Here is a 19,934-nt window from a genome sequence, read left to right as displayed (position 1 = left end):
TAAGCTTAAACGAAACCTGCCGCGTTAGCTTAAACAAAATGTGCCCCGTTAGCATTAACATGATGTGCCGGGTTAGCATTATCGTGATGCGTCGGGTTATATTTAACTTTTTTCGATGTGCCGGGTTAGCTGTTACGTTACGTCGTTGTGCCGGATTAGCTGTTACTTTACGTCGTTGTGCCGGGTTAGCTGTTACGTTACGTCGTTGTGCCGGGTTAGCTGTTACGTTACGTCGTTGTACTGGATTGGCTTGTGCGACGTCTATACTAGATTTAATAATTGTCTGACTGGATTTCATCATTCTTATTAATTTTGAAAAAGGTTGAAGCGATAAGTTCGGACCTGAAACAGATACAGACGACCAGCAAGTTCGTGCTGAACAGACTCAACCAGCTCCGAGACTCCGGACATGGATGTAACTGGTATGTTCAGCTTAAGGTAGAAAAACTAGCAATTTTCATACCATTTCTTTTTAAATAGACATATAAAGTATATTACCATTGTACGTATTATCCTGATTGAAGTAATACTATATATACTATTTCTCTCTTTTTTCAGCAAAGAAAAAATACAAAAAACACAGACTGGTAATGATATTGTTCATTTTTACTGTGTTTTTATAAATTTAAAGTAATATTTAGTTATATTTTACTTATTGACTTTAAATTGAATAAAACTATAATAAACTATAACAATAAAAACAAAATAGTTATGATAATACTGTTTAATGGGATAAGAAGAAATAATTACCGTCATTGAATTTCAAGTAAGATATTTAAATTGAACAGAAATCAAAACCGTATCAACACGAGTAGACGAACTCCATAGTCACCATACCAGTCTCGTGAACACCCAGAATGACCTTCAAAAACAGATCAATGAGATGACTGCCCGGATGGAGGAGATGCAGCAAACACTGCTCACCGTACAGACGGACGATTCCAAACTGCAGAAGAAGTCAGGACAGACAGACAATGAAACGGACACTGTATCCGAAAAGCATGTTGCAAACGCCTATTATACAAACAGTGCCGAAAAATCGGAGCCGTTTCACATGGAGTTTAAACACAACGAGGAAGGCCCTAAAGCAGAACTAAATGATAAGTCAGATTATGTGAACACTAAAACTAACACTGACCCTGGAACAACAATGACCTCAGATAACACTTCTGGGACTACTTCGAGGAATGAAACGAAGTCAGCTATAAAACCTGTTTCAAAACACAACCACACACAGTCTGCTAAGCTGAGGTAGGTGGACGCAGAAATTTTTTGCCAGGGATAATGTAAATACGAGGGCCATTGAAACAAGAGATGTCACAGAGAAATAAAGTTATCTAACTTGATTAATTAAATACGCTGGATGGTTGAGAACATTGTATAGTTGCTGAGAAATTGACCTATGTGTGTTTAATCATAATTTCTAAATCGTGTAATAAAGGGCAATACTTTACATTATATGCAAGATAAAGTTTACTTATTGTATAAAGTTCCAATGCAATGCATCAAGTTATTGGTGGATTGTTAATTTATATGTGCTTACATGCAAAACTCTAACCAGAATATTGAAGGGGCTGAATTCTCAATACAATGCATTAAGTATTTGCTGAAAAACCTATGTATCGTTCATGCAAAACCTTAACCAGATTTCCTAGTCAAATAATAAAGGACCATAATTTGCATTATGTTAATTTTTTTATCTAAATTGAGTAATTAAGTAGGTTGGATAGTTGGGAATACATATTTGATGTTTTAATACAATACGTGAAAACTTTTCATGAAAAAATGACTAAAAGGTGTTTATATGCAAAACCTGAACCAATGTATAACACTGACGCCGACGCCGACGCTAGGGTGAGTAGTAAAGCTCTCCATACTCTGCGAAAAATCGAGCTTAAAATGCTAAGTCTTGTTTTTTAACTTTTCAAGGTTTTGACGTCTCCTCCTCATAATTGATGTGTATATAAACTAAGGTTATCTTCTAAATAAACTGCAAGAAATGTGGACAAAATTCATTTAGTTTTCGGCGTTTTGAATAAAAGGGTTGTATATAAAAGTTTATGTGAAAACAATTTACACAGAGATAATGTTACCAATGCACTAATGAATTATTGGTTAAATATAAAAATGATAAACACACTTTATGAGAATCAAGCTTTTATGACGTGGTGAGTGGTAGAGATGAATGACGTCTAAATATGGATGAATCTTTAACATTTCGTTTTGAATTTGCCTAAAAATCTTAAATCTCAGGAAAATTTTCATTTCAAAGTGCTTTAAATTAACATGCAACTTGTATATTCGATCAATGTTAAAATTTGAAGCTATAATAGAAAGTTTCTTCAATTTTTACGTCGCAAAATTGAAAAATATGACGTTATGTTAGCGTGCTGTGCCTTTTTTGCAAACACGTTTCCTTAAGAAAAGAATTTTATGATGTACGAAACTTTTCAATGGTAACGTTATTAATACATTTATTACTCTGTATCCAAAACGCTATTTAAAAAACCCCCATCTATATCTACATATATGAAAACAACGTCATCTGTCGTCATTTTGGTTGCGCCGTCTTGTTCTACCTCACATGTTTTAGAATGTAACAAACTTATGTAAATGAAATTTGGCCCATTAAAAGGAAAGATTTCTTTGATATGTTCAAATATAATCATTTCCTCTATGAAGTACAGTGTAGACATATTTTTAATAAACCTCGTATAACATGGAATTTTATATCAAAAGCCGAAATTATAATAATTCTAGTACTAGTTTAAGTCCTGGATGTGTATCTTTTTGACAGTTCTGGTGACAAACTGATCAGTTCCCCAAATTTCCCCTCGAAACCAGTCCCGCCTGCAAAGGAGACCACCGAGGACACCAAGAAGGACGAGGGATCGGAAGGATTGCAAGGTTGGCCGTAATAATTTATCTTAAGAATTTCAAGAATACCCTCAATAATACTGAACATGTACACTGTTTCCATATTATATATTCAGCGTACACGTGTTACTTGTAACCCTATAGTATTATTATAGTTGCTACGTATTACAATATCTTTCAAATATGACCAAATAATGTTAAAATTAATTTGGTTTACCATTTAAGATTTCCATACTTTCTCTAGTCCCGGTTTACATCGCACAAAACGGGAGGTAATGGCAATATCAAAATACACGCGGCGTAAATTCTATGAAGCTTACACGTGTGTTTTCAGTGTAAGTGGTCCCCCAGACGAGTCGCGTTGCAGGCAAGAAGCTGAATAAGGGAAGTGCATGTCCATGAACGTATCTTTATAACTGACATATGTGTTTTCAGTGGAGGTGGTCCACCAGACGCGGAAAGATTTCATGCTTTTGGGAGAGTCGGGCTGGAGGTCCGTGGCACAGACAACATTGGATGAAGGTAGTTTATAGTGGGATCGTCGTATGACTTTTTTCTACCCAGATCATATTTTGCTCACATTTTCAAAGAAAACATGTAAAGAAGCCTACTCTTCACATCTTTCAATTAAGATAGATATGTTTTTTTTCCAAAAATGTAGTAAACAATTAAATCACATTTTTACAGACTTTGTCCATGCCATTAAGTGTTGCAACGTTTTTCATTTTCATCATCCGTTGTGTCATCATCTTAAGCGGCAGCCATATCAATATAATTGAATTGACTTCAACGCCATTCTGTCGGTCTATACATAAATCTCCAATCTATTGAGTGGCAGATATATAATTATGCCCCTCTTTGAATAAGAGGGGGTATATTGTTCTCCACATGTCGGTCCGCATGTCCGTCGGTAATTCGGTAGACCAAACCTTGTTCGTTTGATTGCTTATGTTCGCTTGAACCTAAGGTCCTTAAACTTAGAACGGTATAGGTGATGGTCAGTAGGTGACACGTATTGATTTGGAAGTCAGTATGTAACGGTAGTGGTGATCATAATCACAAAATGCTTATCCGATTGAAAATAAGAGTACGACTGGTCCTAAACCTTGTCAGGAAGGTTGGACATGACCAGCAGATGACCCTTATTGATTGTGAGGTCAGTAGGTTGCGATCTTGGTGACCTTGAACAAGAGCTTGTCTAAGTATACTAGGACATACTGTCCTTATACTTGGAAGAGAGTTAAGTCATGAGAAGCAGATGACCTCTTTTGATTTTGTGGCAAGTCAGAGTTCATGCCAAAGTGGCATTGGACACAAACACACATTGTCCGTTCAAAATAAACAGAACGCTTAGACCTGTGGTCCTCAAATTTGGCGAGAGGTTGGTCATGCCCGTAAAATACTTCTTAGGCATTTTATGCTAAATGGCTAATCGGCTGTTTCACGGGGGAGCATAGATGGTTTTACAAACATCTAGTGAGCTTTATTAATAGCTGTCCGACCGACAAGGTCCAATCGGAGGCATATGTCACTTTACTGACATCTCTTGTTGTCGTTGTTTTGCCTTTGATGTCAGTCCGTTCATCCGTCTGTCTGTCTCAATGCTGCTTTTTCAGATTCACATCTGGAAACAAACGCAGTTTTGCGTTTTGCCTTTGCGTGTTGTTGGCTTAAGTTGTTTTCAGAGCCATGGGACTTTGTAATCAAAAATATCTAAACAAAATATATAGGTGGGACATTATCCTTAACAAATTATCGGATTTTGAATGAAATTAACCAGTATGAAACATATGAAATGAGAACATCAAAAACCTGCATCGATCACACTGAATTCTACAGGAAAAATGTTTCGTTGAATATGAGATCCCATTCTTCACATCTGAAGAAAAAAGGTGGTCTGCTTACCGATCGAGCCTTCTGCTTATAATGAAGTCGTTTGTCATCAATGATTTGTAAAGTACATTATTCATTTCATATTATACAGTGACAATCAAAAGCACCCACCCTTCCTTTGCGCAATGCAAAAATATGCTATTTTAATAAATATTTGCTATGTTATTATTAAAAGTGCTTTTCTTTTTCTACTATTCAGCGCGGTCGAATATGAAAGATCTGGAGGGTGTGAACGCCGTCATCTGCCTTGACATATCTGAGAGCATGGCCACCGGAAACGCATGGGCGCAGGCGCGAACATTCGTCTGTAACTACCTGGCAGGTGCAAACGGTTTTCCATGTTAACACTTCTTTTAAAACAACACCAAAAACAATTACAATATTAATAAATAAATTTCATAAACATTCACACAATAATCGAAACATTAAAACCTTACACTGCATGGTCCACGCAGTTCGACCAGGTGACGAGCTTTATGCATTGCCATCGTTCTTTTCTCAGGTCTGGAGGAGTGTAGACGGGAGTACGCGTCACGTGGACTGGAGGTGCAAAACGTTGCCTTTGTAACCTTCGGTCACGAGACCAAGATCCAGACACTATACACTAGCGACTACAACAAAGTCAGAACTATCATTGGTATGTGCGATTTCTTTTTATAGTTGACGACAATGAACAGTGCATATTTAACTTCTTACAGTATTCGTTCTTCTCTGTTATCAGTAAATGTGTTTGCGTTGTAACTGGAGAGAGGACTATACCACCAATGTTGTCAACAGGTATGTGGTATCAAGTGGCTCATTAGTGTAATTTTAACATCTGCAAGACACAAAACATAGCTACAAATTTAAATATATTGCTACAGCTGTAATTTATAGTTGCAGCTGTTATTAAAAGTACAGCTTCATCTGTATATTTATATACAGTCAGTTGTAAATATACAGCTGTAGTTTTATTTTAGTGCCAGAGGGATGGATACAGCTAGGCATTCAAAATCATCTTGAGATTGAGTTAAAGACTTAAAACTCTAAACCCCATTGTTTTTATTTTCATGTAAGAAATGATCAGAAGATGTGTGTTGTTGAAAAAGACACACTACTCGACAAATGCCATGTTTTACTCTTGTTGGAATATTATTTGTCTATCAGAACAAGATAGACATTTATTTTTTAAATTACAAAAATATGCATTTCTGAGTGTAAGTCTCAAATACATTTTATATCCATTAATGTGGGCTTAAGACTCAGGGCTGTTAAAATGGTATCGTTAATTTTTCTGAGTCCTTAGTCTGAGCCTGTGTCTCCAAGGCTGAGTCTCTAATATTTATATCGTTCAAAACATGACAGCTGAACATAGGGCAGTCATTTTCTAGATTTGCGTGCGGTATCGTCTAAGTAAGGAGACGATTTACTATTTTTTGGATTTGTCAGGTGCCCGAAATGCGGTGAGATGTTTGGCCATAGTCCTGTTGCTGTGTCTATTTATTTATTAAGCTACGGTCCCAACCCATTATTGGACTCATAAGCAACTTCTTCTCGTCCTCAGATAACCTGAAACTTGGCGGACCCAGCCCTCTGTTTGGTGGACTTGTGTATGCCATGGCAGCAGCATGGTCACCTAGACGTAAGAATAACAACTAATGACCCAGTAAATTGTTTATGTCGAACGCTTTAAATTTAAACATTCAACGTACAATTTTATATAATAATCTTTGAAACGTTTTAAAACACTTCACTTTAGTAGAATTGTACCTCTCCGGTACCGTATAACTTCCATATTATTGCAAACATCTCTTGTGTGGTCTTCGTTCAACATGTTCAGGAACAGTTTTTCGTATTTTCGTCATCGTGACATCATAGTATGGAACACACTATGTTATTAAGTGAGACTAAAGGTGGTGTTTTCATTTGTAGAACAACAGATGTTGATTAACGGTATCATGGTGCACACGAAGATTATTCTGGTGACGGATGGCCGGCCGACGGAGCTGTCGCTCATCGGCGGCCCGGATACCCAGAACAACGACAGTGATGCGGTAGGGAGTTATGAAGAGTATATGTTTAGTACATTCCCTCTTAAATAACTCAAAGCCTCATACGGGGGATGATATTTCGCTGTTAGCGCGTGCATGTTAAAGTCGGCATTGGTGATCGTGTAGTCCAAGTTAGTTGCTATGGGGCAAAGTAAGAAACTGTATGGTTGTAAATGTTATTTTATACAACTGTAGGTAGATATTTCTCGCCATATGTTTGCTGAAGCAAAGCCGTATATATTCTCGTGATTTTTTTCAGACTAAGACAGACATTTTGAAGGTGATGGAGGAGTTCAGCCAAAAGAATATTGAATTATTCTGTATTCCGGTGGGGGACTGCGACAGGGTATGGCGGTGAAGATGCAATATTTAAGAAAATGGCCTGCTGCCACAACATTGCTGCCACAGCCTATGTGAACAGATCACATTAACTGTTCTGCACATGAATAGATTACTGATTAAAAATTCGTATTTCAAACCTTTCGTGTTTCCTCAAATAAAAATACCTCTGAGGCCAGGCCAAAGATTATCTACCATTCATTGAGAAGCTTATTTAAATATATATATATATATATATATATATATATATATATATATATATATATATATATATATATATATATATATATATATATATATATATATATATATTTATATATTGATTCTGGTTATTGAATATTCTTATATAGTATTTGTTGATATGTATTTAGCCTAGCTTTTTGTGCTAGGTCTTTTAATAAAAATATGTTTTAGCGATAACTGCTTTCTCTAAAACAATTTTAAATCATTAAAAAGAATTTGTATCAATGCCTACATGAAAACATCCGATTCTTACAAAGTAAAAACATATTAAATATTGTATCAGGCTAGGGTGATAACTGATATAGGCAAAGTAAGATGAGTTTTTTTAAGTATTTCATGAAGTATGTTTGTGAAGCTGGAGCCTAGAAAAAGAATTAGTTAAAGAAACTTATGGTATGTGATTTTTAGTCGTTAAACAAGCAACTATGAACGGCATGTACGTACTCGTATACTGATTTCTTTCTTTTCTTCTAGGAGTTCATCGAGCTGATGAGCACTGTGGCTGAGGGAAGGGTCAAGGATGTCGCGTACGCTCGACGTCTCGCGCGACATCTACACCTATGTGTGAGTGTTCATTGCAAAAATATTTAATTGATTCAGATTGATATGATATAGTTTTTTTAAAGGTCGATGATGCTTTCACTAGATAGTTTTTGTTTAATATAGCAAAATCATTCGAAAGAATATACCGACAGTAGATTAAATAGATGTGACGATGCAACGCTCGGGTGCCAAACATTCCAATATCAGTTGATTCATGGCTCCGGACCTTGTTTACGGAGCGCACAATTGGTGCAGGTGTGTCGACATTTCTACTTATGATCTCGAAATGTCGACTTTCTTCATATGCTGCGTTTATAATTTCAAATAAACTTTATATAACCATATTTGTAGAGAGGGGTTTGTTTTGGACGCGTTGAAATGGCAGATGAGAAAAAGGCAATATCGTTTGTTGAAAAAAGACATTTATCGAAATGATTAATCTATTACTACTGACAAATGATTGCATATCTGTGTTTAATACTACCAGGAACTGGCGTTAGGGTTGCGTTACCTCGGTGCGCAACTTAGAGTGCGCACCCTCATGTACGAAACCAAAAATATAGGCTTTTACATCAACATTCGGATGTCAAGGGGATGTGGTGCTACCTCCAAAATATGTTTTGCAAACGTTAAACTTAAATGGTGTTTTTTGGTGTATTCTATGAATTTTACTCTTTCGATATTTTCATTAAAATTGGCTTGCCTGAGGGGAATGTCAAGAACGTCACGTACTCTCGAAGTCTCGTGTGACGTCCCCACCTCTGTATGAATGCTCACAGCTGATATATCAAAATGATATGTTATATAGGTTGATAATGCTTTTACTCGTTATGTACACTATAAAGGGGGTTGGGATCGCCTTCAAAGTTTATTGTTCACAAACACAATAGCATACATATATCAAAAACTCATGATAGATAGTGATAATGACATGTTATGATATCAAACTCAAATGTCCATAAAATATTTTCTTTCTTCAAATGCATAATAATTAACATTGCTAATTAAATTACGTATATTCAAAGCATTTGTACTAGACATTAAATCATATAATTTATCAATAGTAGGGTTTTCTCGATAGTATTTTGCAATATAAACATTTCTTAAAACATTATATAAAGGACATATCAACAAAAAATGGAATTCATCTTCAATATAACATTCGCAGTATGGGCAAGTGCATTCTTCTCTCTGTTTCCCAAAATGTCTACCGGTTTCTATAGAAAGATTAAGTACAAAACATCTGAATGATGCAAAACATTTACGAAATTTAGCTACATCTAGAACATAAACATATGTTTCAAGTGTTAAATTTGTTTTATATTGAGAATATAATGATAACTTTTTATCGCTATACATTTGGCTCTCCATATTTGCAAATACTGATCTTTTAACCTATTAGTATACTGGAATAAAAACAACGTAACATTAATGACATGTTGGCTTTCCCAAATGTAGCCAAAGCCGTTACTATATAAATTTTCTCTTACAGAAGTCACCCAATTACAAAAGCCAATGCTATCATAATATAAAAGCATATCATAACATAATTAAGGGTATCTAGTTTTCGGCATATTAAGAAGGCGAGTACAGTATTTAATTCAACTTTTAGATGAATATATATACATAGGAAAACGCGCGTCGGGGAGACTCCCCAATCCACATACATCCTAATGGCTTCTGTTGTTAGAGAATTTGTAGCCTTTGGGGAAACTAATATAAAATTTCTCCACTTAAAATTGTGTCAGAAAACATTGAAACTACGTGTTCACGTGCATTTAACTCTTATAAGACTCAATTGTGTCTTGAAAATTCATACAATCCGCACAGTGGAATGTGATTGCTTAACCTATTGCTTTTTGAATGTTTAGCACTCCATATGTTGTCGTTAGGGTAACAAAAAACAACCTTAAGCCAAACGTGGCTATGAAACAGTTAAATGAGATATAAACATTGGATAAAACATTTCAGTTTATTTTAATTACAGTTGCCAAAGAATTTGACAAACACTTTGATATTATAGACAGTTTTATAGATCTCATAACAATTCGTTTCGTAAAACATTTTAAGTTATCAAAAATGTCCTGCAAAGCCCTCAAAAAATTAATTCCCCCACCCCCATTGACAAATTAGTTGTTGTTGCCTTTATATGACACACATTACCCACGAGGAAAAAATAACCCAATCTCCAGACTTGGCGAGTTTTTGCATTACCAGACATATATTTGCCCGAGTGGTAAATTGGCATATGGGGTCAAATATCGTCATATAAACGCAGCATAAATTGGTAACTAAAACGTTACAGTAATTTAGTCGAAATTTGAACATAGAAAGGAACTCGTTATTTCTACTTTATCTCGAGTCCCTTTTCAAAATTTCACTTATACGCTGACGTGCTTGATTTACCACCCATAAATATAAATGAATTGTGCATAATATCTTCTGTCATGTCAGCATACAACGCACATGGATCCTCTAGGTTTGGGCGGCCCAGGGCTGATATCGGAGATGATGCCACACGACCCATCCCTCTCCGAGGAAGACAAGGTACAGATTTCAACGGAGGTCTTATAATTACATGCAACGCCGTTTCTCATCACTGTAAAACGAATGATTTTGGAAAACATTTATTGCATCTGCTATTGCTTATTTATACACACTATCTCCATGCCAGTTTTGGAAAAAATATCCAACGTGCAAGCCGTCTTTGGCGTCATGAAAATAATCACTGCTTCTACTAATAGGAAGATTTGAAAGATATAAAAGAAGACGCGGAACGCCGTTTCATGAAGGTCATCAGCTTTGGGCGCCGATCGGGACCATATGACATGTATACGGACACGGACAGCAAGTTACTTCCAGCGGTGGGGACGCGCGTGCGCCGTGGGCCAGACTGGGGATATCCGCCACAGGACAGCTTTGGACCAGGAACCGTAATAGGGCAATGCGATAATGGTAAAGCTGAAAATACGTACTCGGCATGAGTTTTATAAGCATCGAATAGTATGCAGTAGGAGTTACAGTTATTTATATCAGTGTAATATATTACATAGAAAGTTAAGATTTGACATGTGATTTGCTTTCTTGGCCAAATGGTTTTAATGAGTTGAAACTAGTATATTCACAAGGTCAAAATATTCTTAATTGTGTTCTCGTACAGATGTCCAAGTATATGTTGAGTGGGACGCGGATGAATACGCGAATATATATTGCTACGGTAACGGAGACTACGACCTACTTATTGTGGACGAGCCTCGCGTTCCTCCGCCTGGGAAGAAGGTCGCTGTCGGCTGCCTCGTCATACCTGGTAGGTTCTTACCCTCCAACATTCCCAGGTAACTATGCATTACTGTAGATCACTCATTTTGTCCTTTTCTCTCTAACTTGATACATGTTTTGTATATTGCTATTTTCCTTACAAATTTAACGCTGTAATTCCAGGTAAAGACGGGAGATCAACGGGCAAGAATGTGTGGGACCGCGGCGTTGTCGTCAAAATGAATCCACCTAAGGCACTGGTAAATGAGACTGTAGATAAACTAATGTGAATGTTACCCCTCATTTTTCCTTTTATTATTTATTTATATATTTTTACAATTGAGTAATTGATTTTGAGTAGAAACATGTTCGAGATGCAGAATACATGTATAATCCACGTGCAGGTTCGATGGGACGACGGTAAGAGAGGGGACTACAGCTACGGCGAGGACGGGAAATACGAAATTGAATTCTGGTAAGTCTCGGACCGTATCTCGCACCGTTGGCATGCCTACGGCACTTTGATTTGGATATATTTTTTTTCACCGTTCAATACATGTACAATTGTTGGTCAGCTGGTATAACTCAGCACCTCAACGTATCTATAAACAACTTCTAATATAATTTTTAGAACTTAAGTGTAAATGATAAAACCGAGGTGCAAGCCATCTCATTTTTGTGTTATTTAGATCATTATCTTTCATTCGTTTATCCGTAAATTCTATACATTCTGGAACTCATACAAAAGTAAATTTAGTTTTACAGAAACTGCACTGATATTTCGACCGATTAAATCGATTTATATAGGTAAATAAATATGTTATGAATAAATAAATATAATCGGTAAAGGCTATGGGTATATTCTTAGAATAATAGTGTTGTGACAGGCTCAATACTAAACTTCATGAACTTCAGCAACAGCGGCAGAAGCGCGTCTGGGGGAAGCAGGTTGGGCTCGACCACTGAAGCCACTGAGCAGAAGACAAATATTTCCGTCGGTGGGGGCCAAAAAAATGTTATCCCAACGCCACGGAAAAATAAGAACAAAAATAAAAATGCCAATGTAAACAAATAGGCCAATTTCAGTCGTCTTTGACTATTTTAATTATGCATCCACTTGCCTTCTCCCCGAAGATAGCAAACAGTTTGTAGTGCTATAGTGTTAGCGCAATTCGTGCAAGCACGCCAGCGATAATAAAGCAATTACATTTTTCATATTTTAAGTTAACCAATGATCATGAAAAATCTATTGTGATATGAAAAACGCATTTTGTTAAATGTATAACTAACACCAGTTCCTAAATTCCATCTAATCGATAATTAAAGTCTTTAAGAAATGTGCATATCTATGTTTTCTGCACAAAATATTTTTTATTATGTATTCGAATAAAAAGAGAAAAAAGAAGTAATTATTCATTTTTACTTTACTAATTTAAATCTGAGGTTGGGCTTAAACAAAGGACCTTAGTCATATAGAAACCTGGCTTAAAAACTCTTACAAATGCTTTGAATGTAACAGATGAAGGCAGTGGCTAAAGTTCTATTCACACAAATATTATTGCAATATATGACACTAAAAACAATACAACTAACGACTCAGATCTCTATTGAAACGGCCGCAAGAGCGTAGCTGGATTTCGGTCTATTTGAAGCCAAGTCGAGGGACGGGAATGAGATAATGCGCCACGCGTCAGGGCGAACATATAATAATGGGGCATAGTCATCACCCAGTCAGCCCATTTTCACAAAGTCGATTTTTCGTCACGATAAGACGAACACAGGTCCGACCTTCGAGTTTGCATTTCGCCTTCCGGTAGACATGTGCAGTATTAGCGCAACTCAAACCGCTCTCTTCAAACTGTTCAATATATGTACCTGTAACGCACATAAATGAAATGTTTAACACTTGGCCATGTATGCTTGACAGTATTTGTGGAAATTTTGTAAACCAGTTCAATTGCGCATGCCAACCGGAAGGAGAAATTGAGCCAATTGAAGTAGATATGAAAATGCGCCAAGAGGCAGGGTGAAAATGCGACGATGCGAAAATACGCCAGATGGCCGCATTAATATTTTTCATTTTCACCACGGGATTTGGCTCATTTTCGTATTTTCGTGGAAAAAACTAGTATCCACAAAGGAATTTGCGACCCAAACTAGAACAGCTTAGAATAAACGATTTTTCCCTTCCCTATTTCGGTGTTCAAATGTTTGACATATTTTATGAATGGTATTTGGGTTTTTAATCTTAAAATATACTTTAAAATGATTTTGTTTTTTAATGAATATGTTAGGTAGTCATCAATTACAGGTACGTTGAACAGACCGTAAGTTAGGCCCACATTATGTGTCCATTTTAAAATACAACAGTACACAACCATGTTATGACAAATCTGTAATATCTGCCGTCCATTACAGCCCCGATGCTTTGCAGAAGGGTTGCCGATAAATTTTGCTAGTTTCGGGAACCTTTCGGTGACATTAATCAATGGGCGAACGCCGCGAATGGTTCCCGTTGGCTTGCAGAAGATCCCGAAGCCGTCCCGAATTAAACCTTAAAAAAACTTTTAAAATTTGGATGCCGAAAATTTCGATCCCGATTTGGCCCGAAGTGCCGAGAAGGTTTTCAAAAGTGTTAAGGAATGACACGGAAAGGTTCCAGAACATCGCGAAGAAATGCCAAAACATCTCGATGCAAGATTCCGCTTTCGGGAACCCTTCGGGTCCCTAGTGGACGGCAGGTATAACAGACATCTGAAATAATTCAAGTATGATTTCCCGTAGTATGCTTTCCTCGAAATTAATTCGCGTTATTAATACAATGACTGAATGAGGAAGTTCCTCATACCACATTAAACACAACACTGTACATTGTCATGGTTCACGTAATAATAGTTTGTATTCGATCAGACACGAATAACCGCTGGGCTTTGTTTCATGATTAAAATGTCAAGAAGTGAGTTTTTCCTGAAGTTGGCAAGTCTTGTAGGTTCAACAATTTCCATTAATAATTCCCTAATTAATTTCAAGGAACCTTATCGGCTTTTGAAGTGATCCAACTTTAAGACATCGATACCTCGCCGTCAAACGATTGTTTTTATACTCAATACTTGTATAAGAGTATCATATTCAATGAATGCTGCCGTAGTTATCCTTATCTTTACGTTTCTAAATTATTATTCATCACGATTTTATAGTGATAAAATCTTCTGCAATCTGACTGAAGTGCACGATCTTACACACGGCTCTACATACTGAGCAATTCTGGCTTTTGAATAAAGTAACATAGAAAGTTGAAGATGGCGCCGTAGCGGTGAACTGGGTGACAAACGTAGCGATAAACTATGTGACAAACGTAGCGTTAAACTGGGTGACAAACGTAGCGATAAACTGGATGTCAAACGTAGTGATAAACTTGATGACAAACGTAGCGATAAACTGGGTGATAAACGTAGCGATAAACTGGATGACAAACGTAGCGGTGAACTGGACGACACACGTAGCGGTGAGCTGGGTGACAAACGTAGCCGTGAACTGGGTGACAAACGTAGCGGTGAACTGTATGACACATGTAGCGATGAACTGGATAACAAACGGTAAACTTGGTGACAAGTGCAGCGGTGAACTAGACGAAAAGTGAAGCAGTGGGCATGGAAGCGATCGTAGCAGTGAAATAAAGGACAAGTGTCGCATTGAGATGTGTGGCAATTGTAGTGGTGAAATGAGTCTAGTATAGCGATGAACTGAATGACAGCCGTAACGATAAACTGGTTGACATGCGTGGCGATGATCTTGATGGAAAGTTTTCTCAACTGAGTTTGAGTATAAAATCCAGTTACCAGTTTTTTTACCTTCACGATGGCCATACTAAAGCAACCTGAAATCATTTAGAATAGGACCTCAGTCGTTATAAAGAAAATGTTTTCGTTTCTATGTTCATAACAATACATTGGCAATGATACTAGTGTACACACTTTTATTAAAGTGTCGATTATTAAATTAAGCTATCATATAATATATTACGTTCGTGCAAGTCTTGTTCACTATAATGAGTTAAGTTCTCAGAAAAGAACAGTTATCATCACTTTTATGTACACAAAACCTTCGTACAAACTCGTTATAGCGTAATGGTCTTTAATCATTCAATTTGGATAAGATAATGTTAAGGGGGCGTGTCAGCACGTCATTCTTCATCTTGGGTTACAGCGAATACCATTTTCGATTTCAAATGGAAATAATGGAAATACAGGTAAGCTATTTAGAAGGATCTTTAACTGCAGTTCATTGGAAAATTAACTTTATTTAATGTTTTTAATGAAATACAAAACACATGTTCGTAGCCTGAATCTCAGTGTTATGTACTTGCGTTATTTTATTATTATATGTGATCATTTATGGTCAAATGAAGTCTCCATTGCTGGTAAGAAAGGACCTACATTTCTTATAAAAAATATTCACATAATCATAATAACGCAGAAATTAAACGAGAGCGCATTGTTTTTATTTGCCACTATGTTTCTAGAAAGAAACTAAACATACAGCAAACACTGGGAACATTCATAATTCAAATTATGCTGAAAGTCACACGCAACTTTCGTTTTGCTGATATTCTAAATCTAAATATCATATTATGATGTCTGTAACATGCTTTATCTTTGGTTTCTCGGCAGATCATGAATAATTTCAAACTAGCATTTTGAATTCGTTCTGTAGTGACATAAATCAGTGGTACCATGGACAGACGGGCGAACGGACGGACAAAGCTAGTTGATAGATAAATGTGGAAAACTTTTGAATGTGAATTTAACGACGCGCAAGCTGACCCGGCAAAATATAAAATGCACATACAACGCATTTATAATATCTCGTTTTTGTTTACCATATATCTTAATAAGAATCGAAAAATAACTAATTTATCGGAATACATAAACATTTCCGCATCAATCATATTTGTATTGTGTGCCAATATTTAATCATTTTTTATTTCCGTTTTTTTATATTTAGTACTTTTCACTATTAACGGTAAAAGTAACATGCAAGTCTTGTTCATTTAAATGATTTACTGCAAAAAACAGCTATCATCTCAATACATGTACACGAAACCTCCGTACAAACTCGTTAAAGAGTAATTGTCTCTAAACATTCAATTTGAATAAGGTCATGTAAAATATATTTAGAAAAGAAGTCTGGAAAAAATATACTTCGTATTTATTAAGTAATGGCTAAAGGTTGTAGGTTGTACTTAATAAAATGGTTCGATGCGGTGCACCCACTGTTTATATCTGCCGTTTCACATTATTTAAATCAATAACAGCTGACTGCTGACTTGCTGAAATAAATGTATGAAAATTGCCTTCTCATTGGACAAAAGAAAATCTGGCCATTTAGTATAAAACAAACTAGATTAGCATCAAGTATTGACGGTAAAGTACACACTATATATGATTTACAATCATATGCTTAAAGCTTATTTAGATGTAAATACTTGCTGAATAGAATTTATCAAAGTCTTATTGTATTAATGCTGTTCACATTCGGTGTACATCGTATTTAACGTTTCGTCGATTTGCTGGGTTAGCTTTAACGTTTCGTCAATGTGCCGGGTAAGCATTAACGTTTCGTAGATGTGCCAGGTAAGCATTAACGTTTCGTCGATGTGCCGGGTAAGCATTAACGTTTCGTTGATGTGCCGGGGAAACATTAACGTTTCGTCGATGTACCGGGTAAGCATTAACGATGTGCCGGGTAAGCATTAACGTTTCGTCGATGTGCCGGGTAAGCATCAACGTTTCGTAGATGTGCCGGGTAAGCATTAACGATGTGCCGGGTAAGCATTAACGTTTCGTCGATGTTCCGGGTAAGCATTAACGTTTCATAGATGTGCCGGGTAAGCATTAACGTTTCGTCGATGTGCCGGGTAAGCATTTACGTTTCGTTGTGTGCCGGGTAAGCATTAACGTTACGTCGATGTGCCGGGTAAGCATTAACGTTCGTTGATGTGCCGGGTAAGCATTAACGTTACGTCGATGTGCCGGGTAAGCATTAACGTTTCGTTGATGTGCCGGGTAAGCATTAACGTTACGTCGATGTGCCGGGCAAGCATTAACGATTCGTCAATGTGCGGGATAAGCATTAACGCTTCGTCGATGTGCCGGATAAGCATTAACCTTACGTCGATGTGTCGGGTAAGCATTAACGATTCGTCAATGTGCGGGATAAGTATTAACGTTTCGTCGATGTGCCGGGTAAGCATTAACGTTTCGTCGATGTGCCGGGTAAGCATTAACGTTTCGTCGATGTACCGGGTAAGCATTAACGTTTCGTCGATGTGCCGCGTAAGCATTAACGTTTCGTCGATGTGTCGGGTAAGCATTAACGTTTCGTCGATGTGCCGGGTAAGCATTAACGTTTCGTCGATGTGCCGGGTAAGCATTTACGTTACGTCGATGTGCCGGGTAAGCATTAACGATTCGTCAATGTGCGGGATAAGCATTAACGTTTCGTCAACGTGTCGTTTAAGAATTAACATAACGTCGATCTACAGGGTAAGCTTTAACGTAACGTAGATGTGCCAGATAAGCATTAAGGTTTTGTCGATGTGCAGGGTAAGCATCAACGTTTCGTCGATGTTCCGGGTAAGCATTAACGTTTCGTCAATGAGCCGGGTAAGCATTAACGTTTTGTCGACGTGTCGGTTAAGAATTAACGTTACTAAGGTCAACCGGATAAGCATTAACGTTTCGTAGATGTGCCGGGTAAGCATCAACGTTTCGTCGATGTGCCGGGTAAGCATTAACAATGTGCCGGGTAAGCATTAACGATTCGTCAATGTGCGGGATAAGCATTAACGTTTCGTCGATGTGCCGGGTAAGCATTAACGTTTCGTCGATGTGCCGAGTAAGCATTAACGTTTCGTCGATGTGCCGGGTAAGCATTAACGTTTCGTCGATGTGTCGGGTAAGCATTAACGTTTCGTCGATGTGCCGGGTAAGCATTAACGTTTCGTCGATGTGCCGGGTAAGCATTTACGTTACGTCGATGTGCCGGGTAAGCATTAACGATTCGTCAATGTGCGGGATAAGCATTAACGTTTCGTCAACGTGTCGTTTAAGAATTAACATAACGTCGATCTACCGGGTAAGCTTTAACGTAACGTAGATGTGCCAGATAAGCATTAAGGTTTTGTCGATGTGCAGGGTAAGCATTAACGTTTCGTCGACGTGTCGGTTAAGAATTAACGTTACTTAGGTCAGCCGGATAAGCATTAACGTTTCGTCGATGTGCCGGGTAAGCATCAACGTTTCGTCGATGTGCCGGGTAAGCATCAACGTTTCGTCGATGTGCCGGGTAAGCATCAACGTTTCGTCGATGTGCCGGGTAAGCAGCAACGTTTCGTCGATGTGCCGCGTAAGCATCAACGTTTCGTCGATGTGCCGGGTAAGCATTAACGTTTCGTCAATGTGCTGGGTTAGCTGTAAAGTTACGTTGATGAGCTGGGTTAGCTTTTACATTACGTAGATGTGCCGGGTTAGCTCGCACCACAACAATCATTAACTGTAATTAGTCAACCTGGTTTTCATAAATGTTTTTCAAACTTGGTTGAAGCGATTCATTCGGACCTGGAGCAGATATAGACGAACAGCACAACCAGCTCGAGATTCCTGCTATGGTTGTAACTGATACGAACAGCTTATAGTCGCAAAACATTCATTGTTATCCCATTTTCTTAATATACACATTTAGTATATTGCCATCGGATGTATGGTTTGTATCTTAAGAATGGTCCCACTTGAAATCATGCTGTCAATTATTTCTTATTTTTTTCAACAAAGAAATACTTCAAGAAACACATACTCGTTATGTTTTTGATTACTTTAACTGTGAATATTTTTTTACATATTTAAGTGTATAATAAAAGTTATATATAATATTTTTCCTTCATCAGTATTAAGACAAAATAGTTACTTTCATACTGTTTAAAAGAATAACAAGAAATACAAACCACCATTTGATTTCAAGTAAGGTATTTTAATCATCAAAAATCGGAAATGGGTCAAACAGTGTAGACGAACTCTAAGGTCACAATACAAGTTTCGTGAACACCCAAAACGATCAAACCACAAAAAAACCACCCAAATCAGATCAACCTGACGAGAGCTCGAGAAGGCCGTGATTGGCTGCCTCGTCAAACCTGGTAGGTTCTTTCCTTCCAACATGTGCTGTTTACGGTGCATTGTTGTAGATCACCAATATTGTCTTTTTCACTTTTTTTGTTTCATGTATGAATTGATATTCTACCAAAACATTTTTAACAGAACGCGATCGACAAAACAAACACACACACACACGCGCGCGCGCATGCGTGCGTGTTTCACTAGTTGACATTTTTCCCAGCGCTTCTTTGCATTGTTGCATTTCGCGGCGAAAATACTATAAAACGAAAGGGCAGAAATGAACAGGTAGCTAATAAAAGATGCATATTCGGAGTGTTACGCCACTGGATTCTAATAACAAAAGGTGAAAAAGTATCAATTGTATGCTTTTCTGAACAAATATAGGTTTAATATTTATATATTAGGAAGTATATTTTGATTATCTAATATGTACATAAAAAGTACATACTGATTTCAGTGGGCGTGGTAGTAAATTGTATTTTGTTAATAAAGTATAGTTTTTATTATTATTTGTTTTACATTAAAATATATATTGAATACATATCGTATTTGCTTTTGCTTGTAAAGAGAGTGAATA

The 19,934-nt window shown here is 37.1% G+C and overlaps 1 protein-coding gene across 1 annotated transcript; it reads left to right on the top strand.

Annotated features, from left to right (window-relative positions):
• The first annotated feature begins 325 nt into the window (after window positions 1–325).
• LOC128227020 (uncharacterized) lies at window positions 326–12,572 on the top strand. Its single transcript, XM_052937181.1, has 17 exons — window positions 326–422; window positions 559–587; window positions 789–1,251; window positions 2,798–2,907; window positions 3,313–3,399; window positions 4,970–5,092; window positions 5,273–5,407; window positions 6,314–6,391; window positions 6,682–6,803; window positions 7,060–7,146; window positions 7,857–7,946; window positions 10,380–10,472; window positions 10,670–10,880; window positions 11,086–11,232; window positions 11,367–11,443; window positions 11,588–11,658; window positions 12,099–12,572. The coding sequence occupies exons 3-17, from the start codon at window positions 884–886 to the stop codon at window positions 12,256–12,258; spliced, it is 1,959 nt and encodes a 652-aa protein (XP_052793141.1). The 5' UTR covers window positions 326–422; window positions 559–587; window positions 789–883; the 3' UTR covers window positions 12,259–12,572.
• The last annotated feature ends 7,362 nt before the right edge of the window (window positions 12,573–19,934 follow it).

This window comes from Mya arenaria, chromosome 3 (genome assembly GCF_026914265.1).
Source record: "Mya arenaria isolate MELC-2E11 chromosome 3, ASM2691426v1".
Classification (NCBI taxonomy): Eukaryota; Metazoa; Mollusca; class Bivalvia; order Myida; family Myidae; genus Mya; species Mya arenaria.
This window is presented reverse-complemented; position numbering and strand designations above follow the sequence as displayed.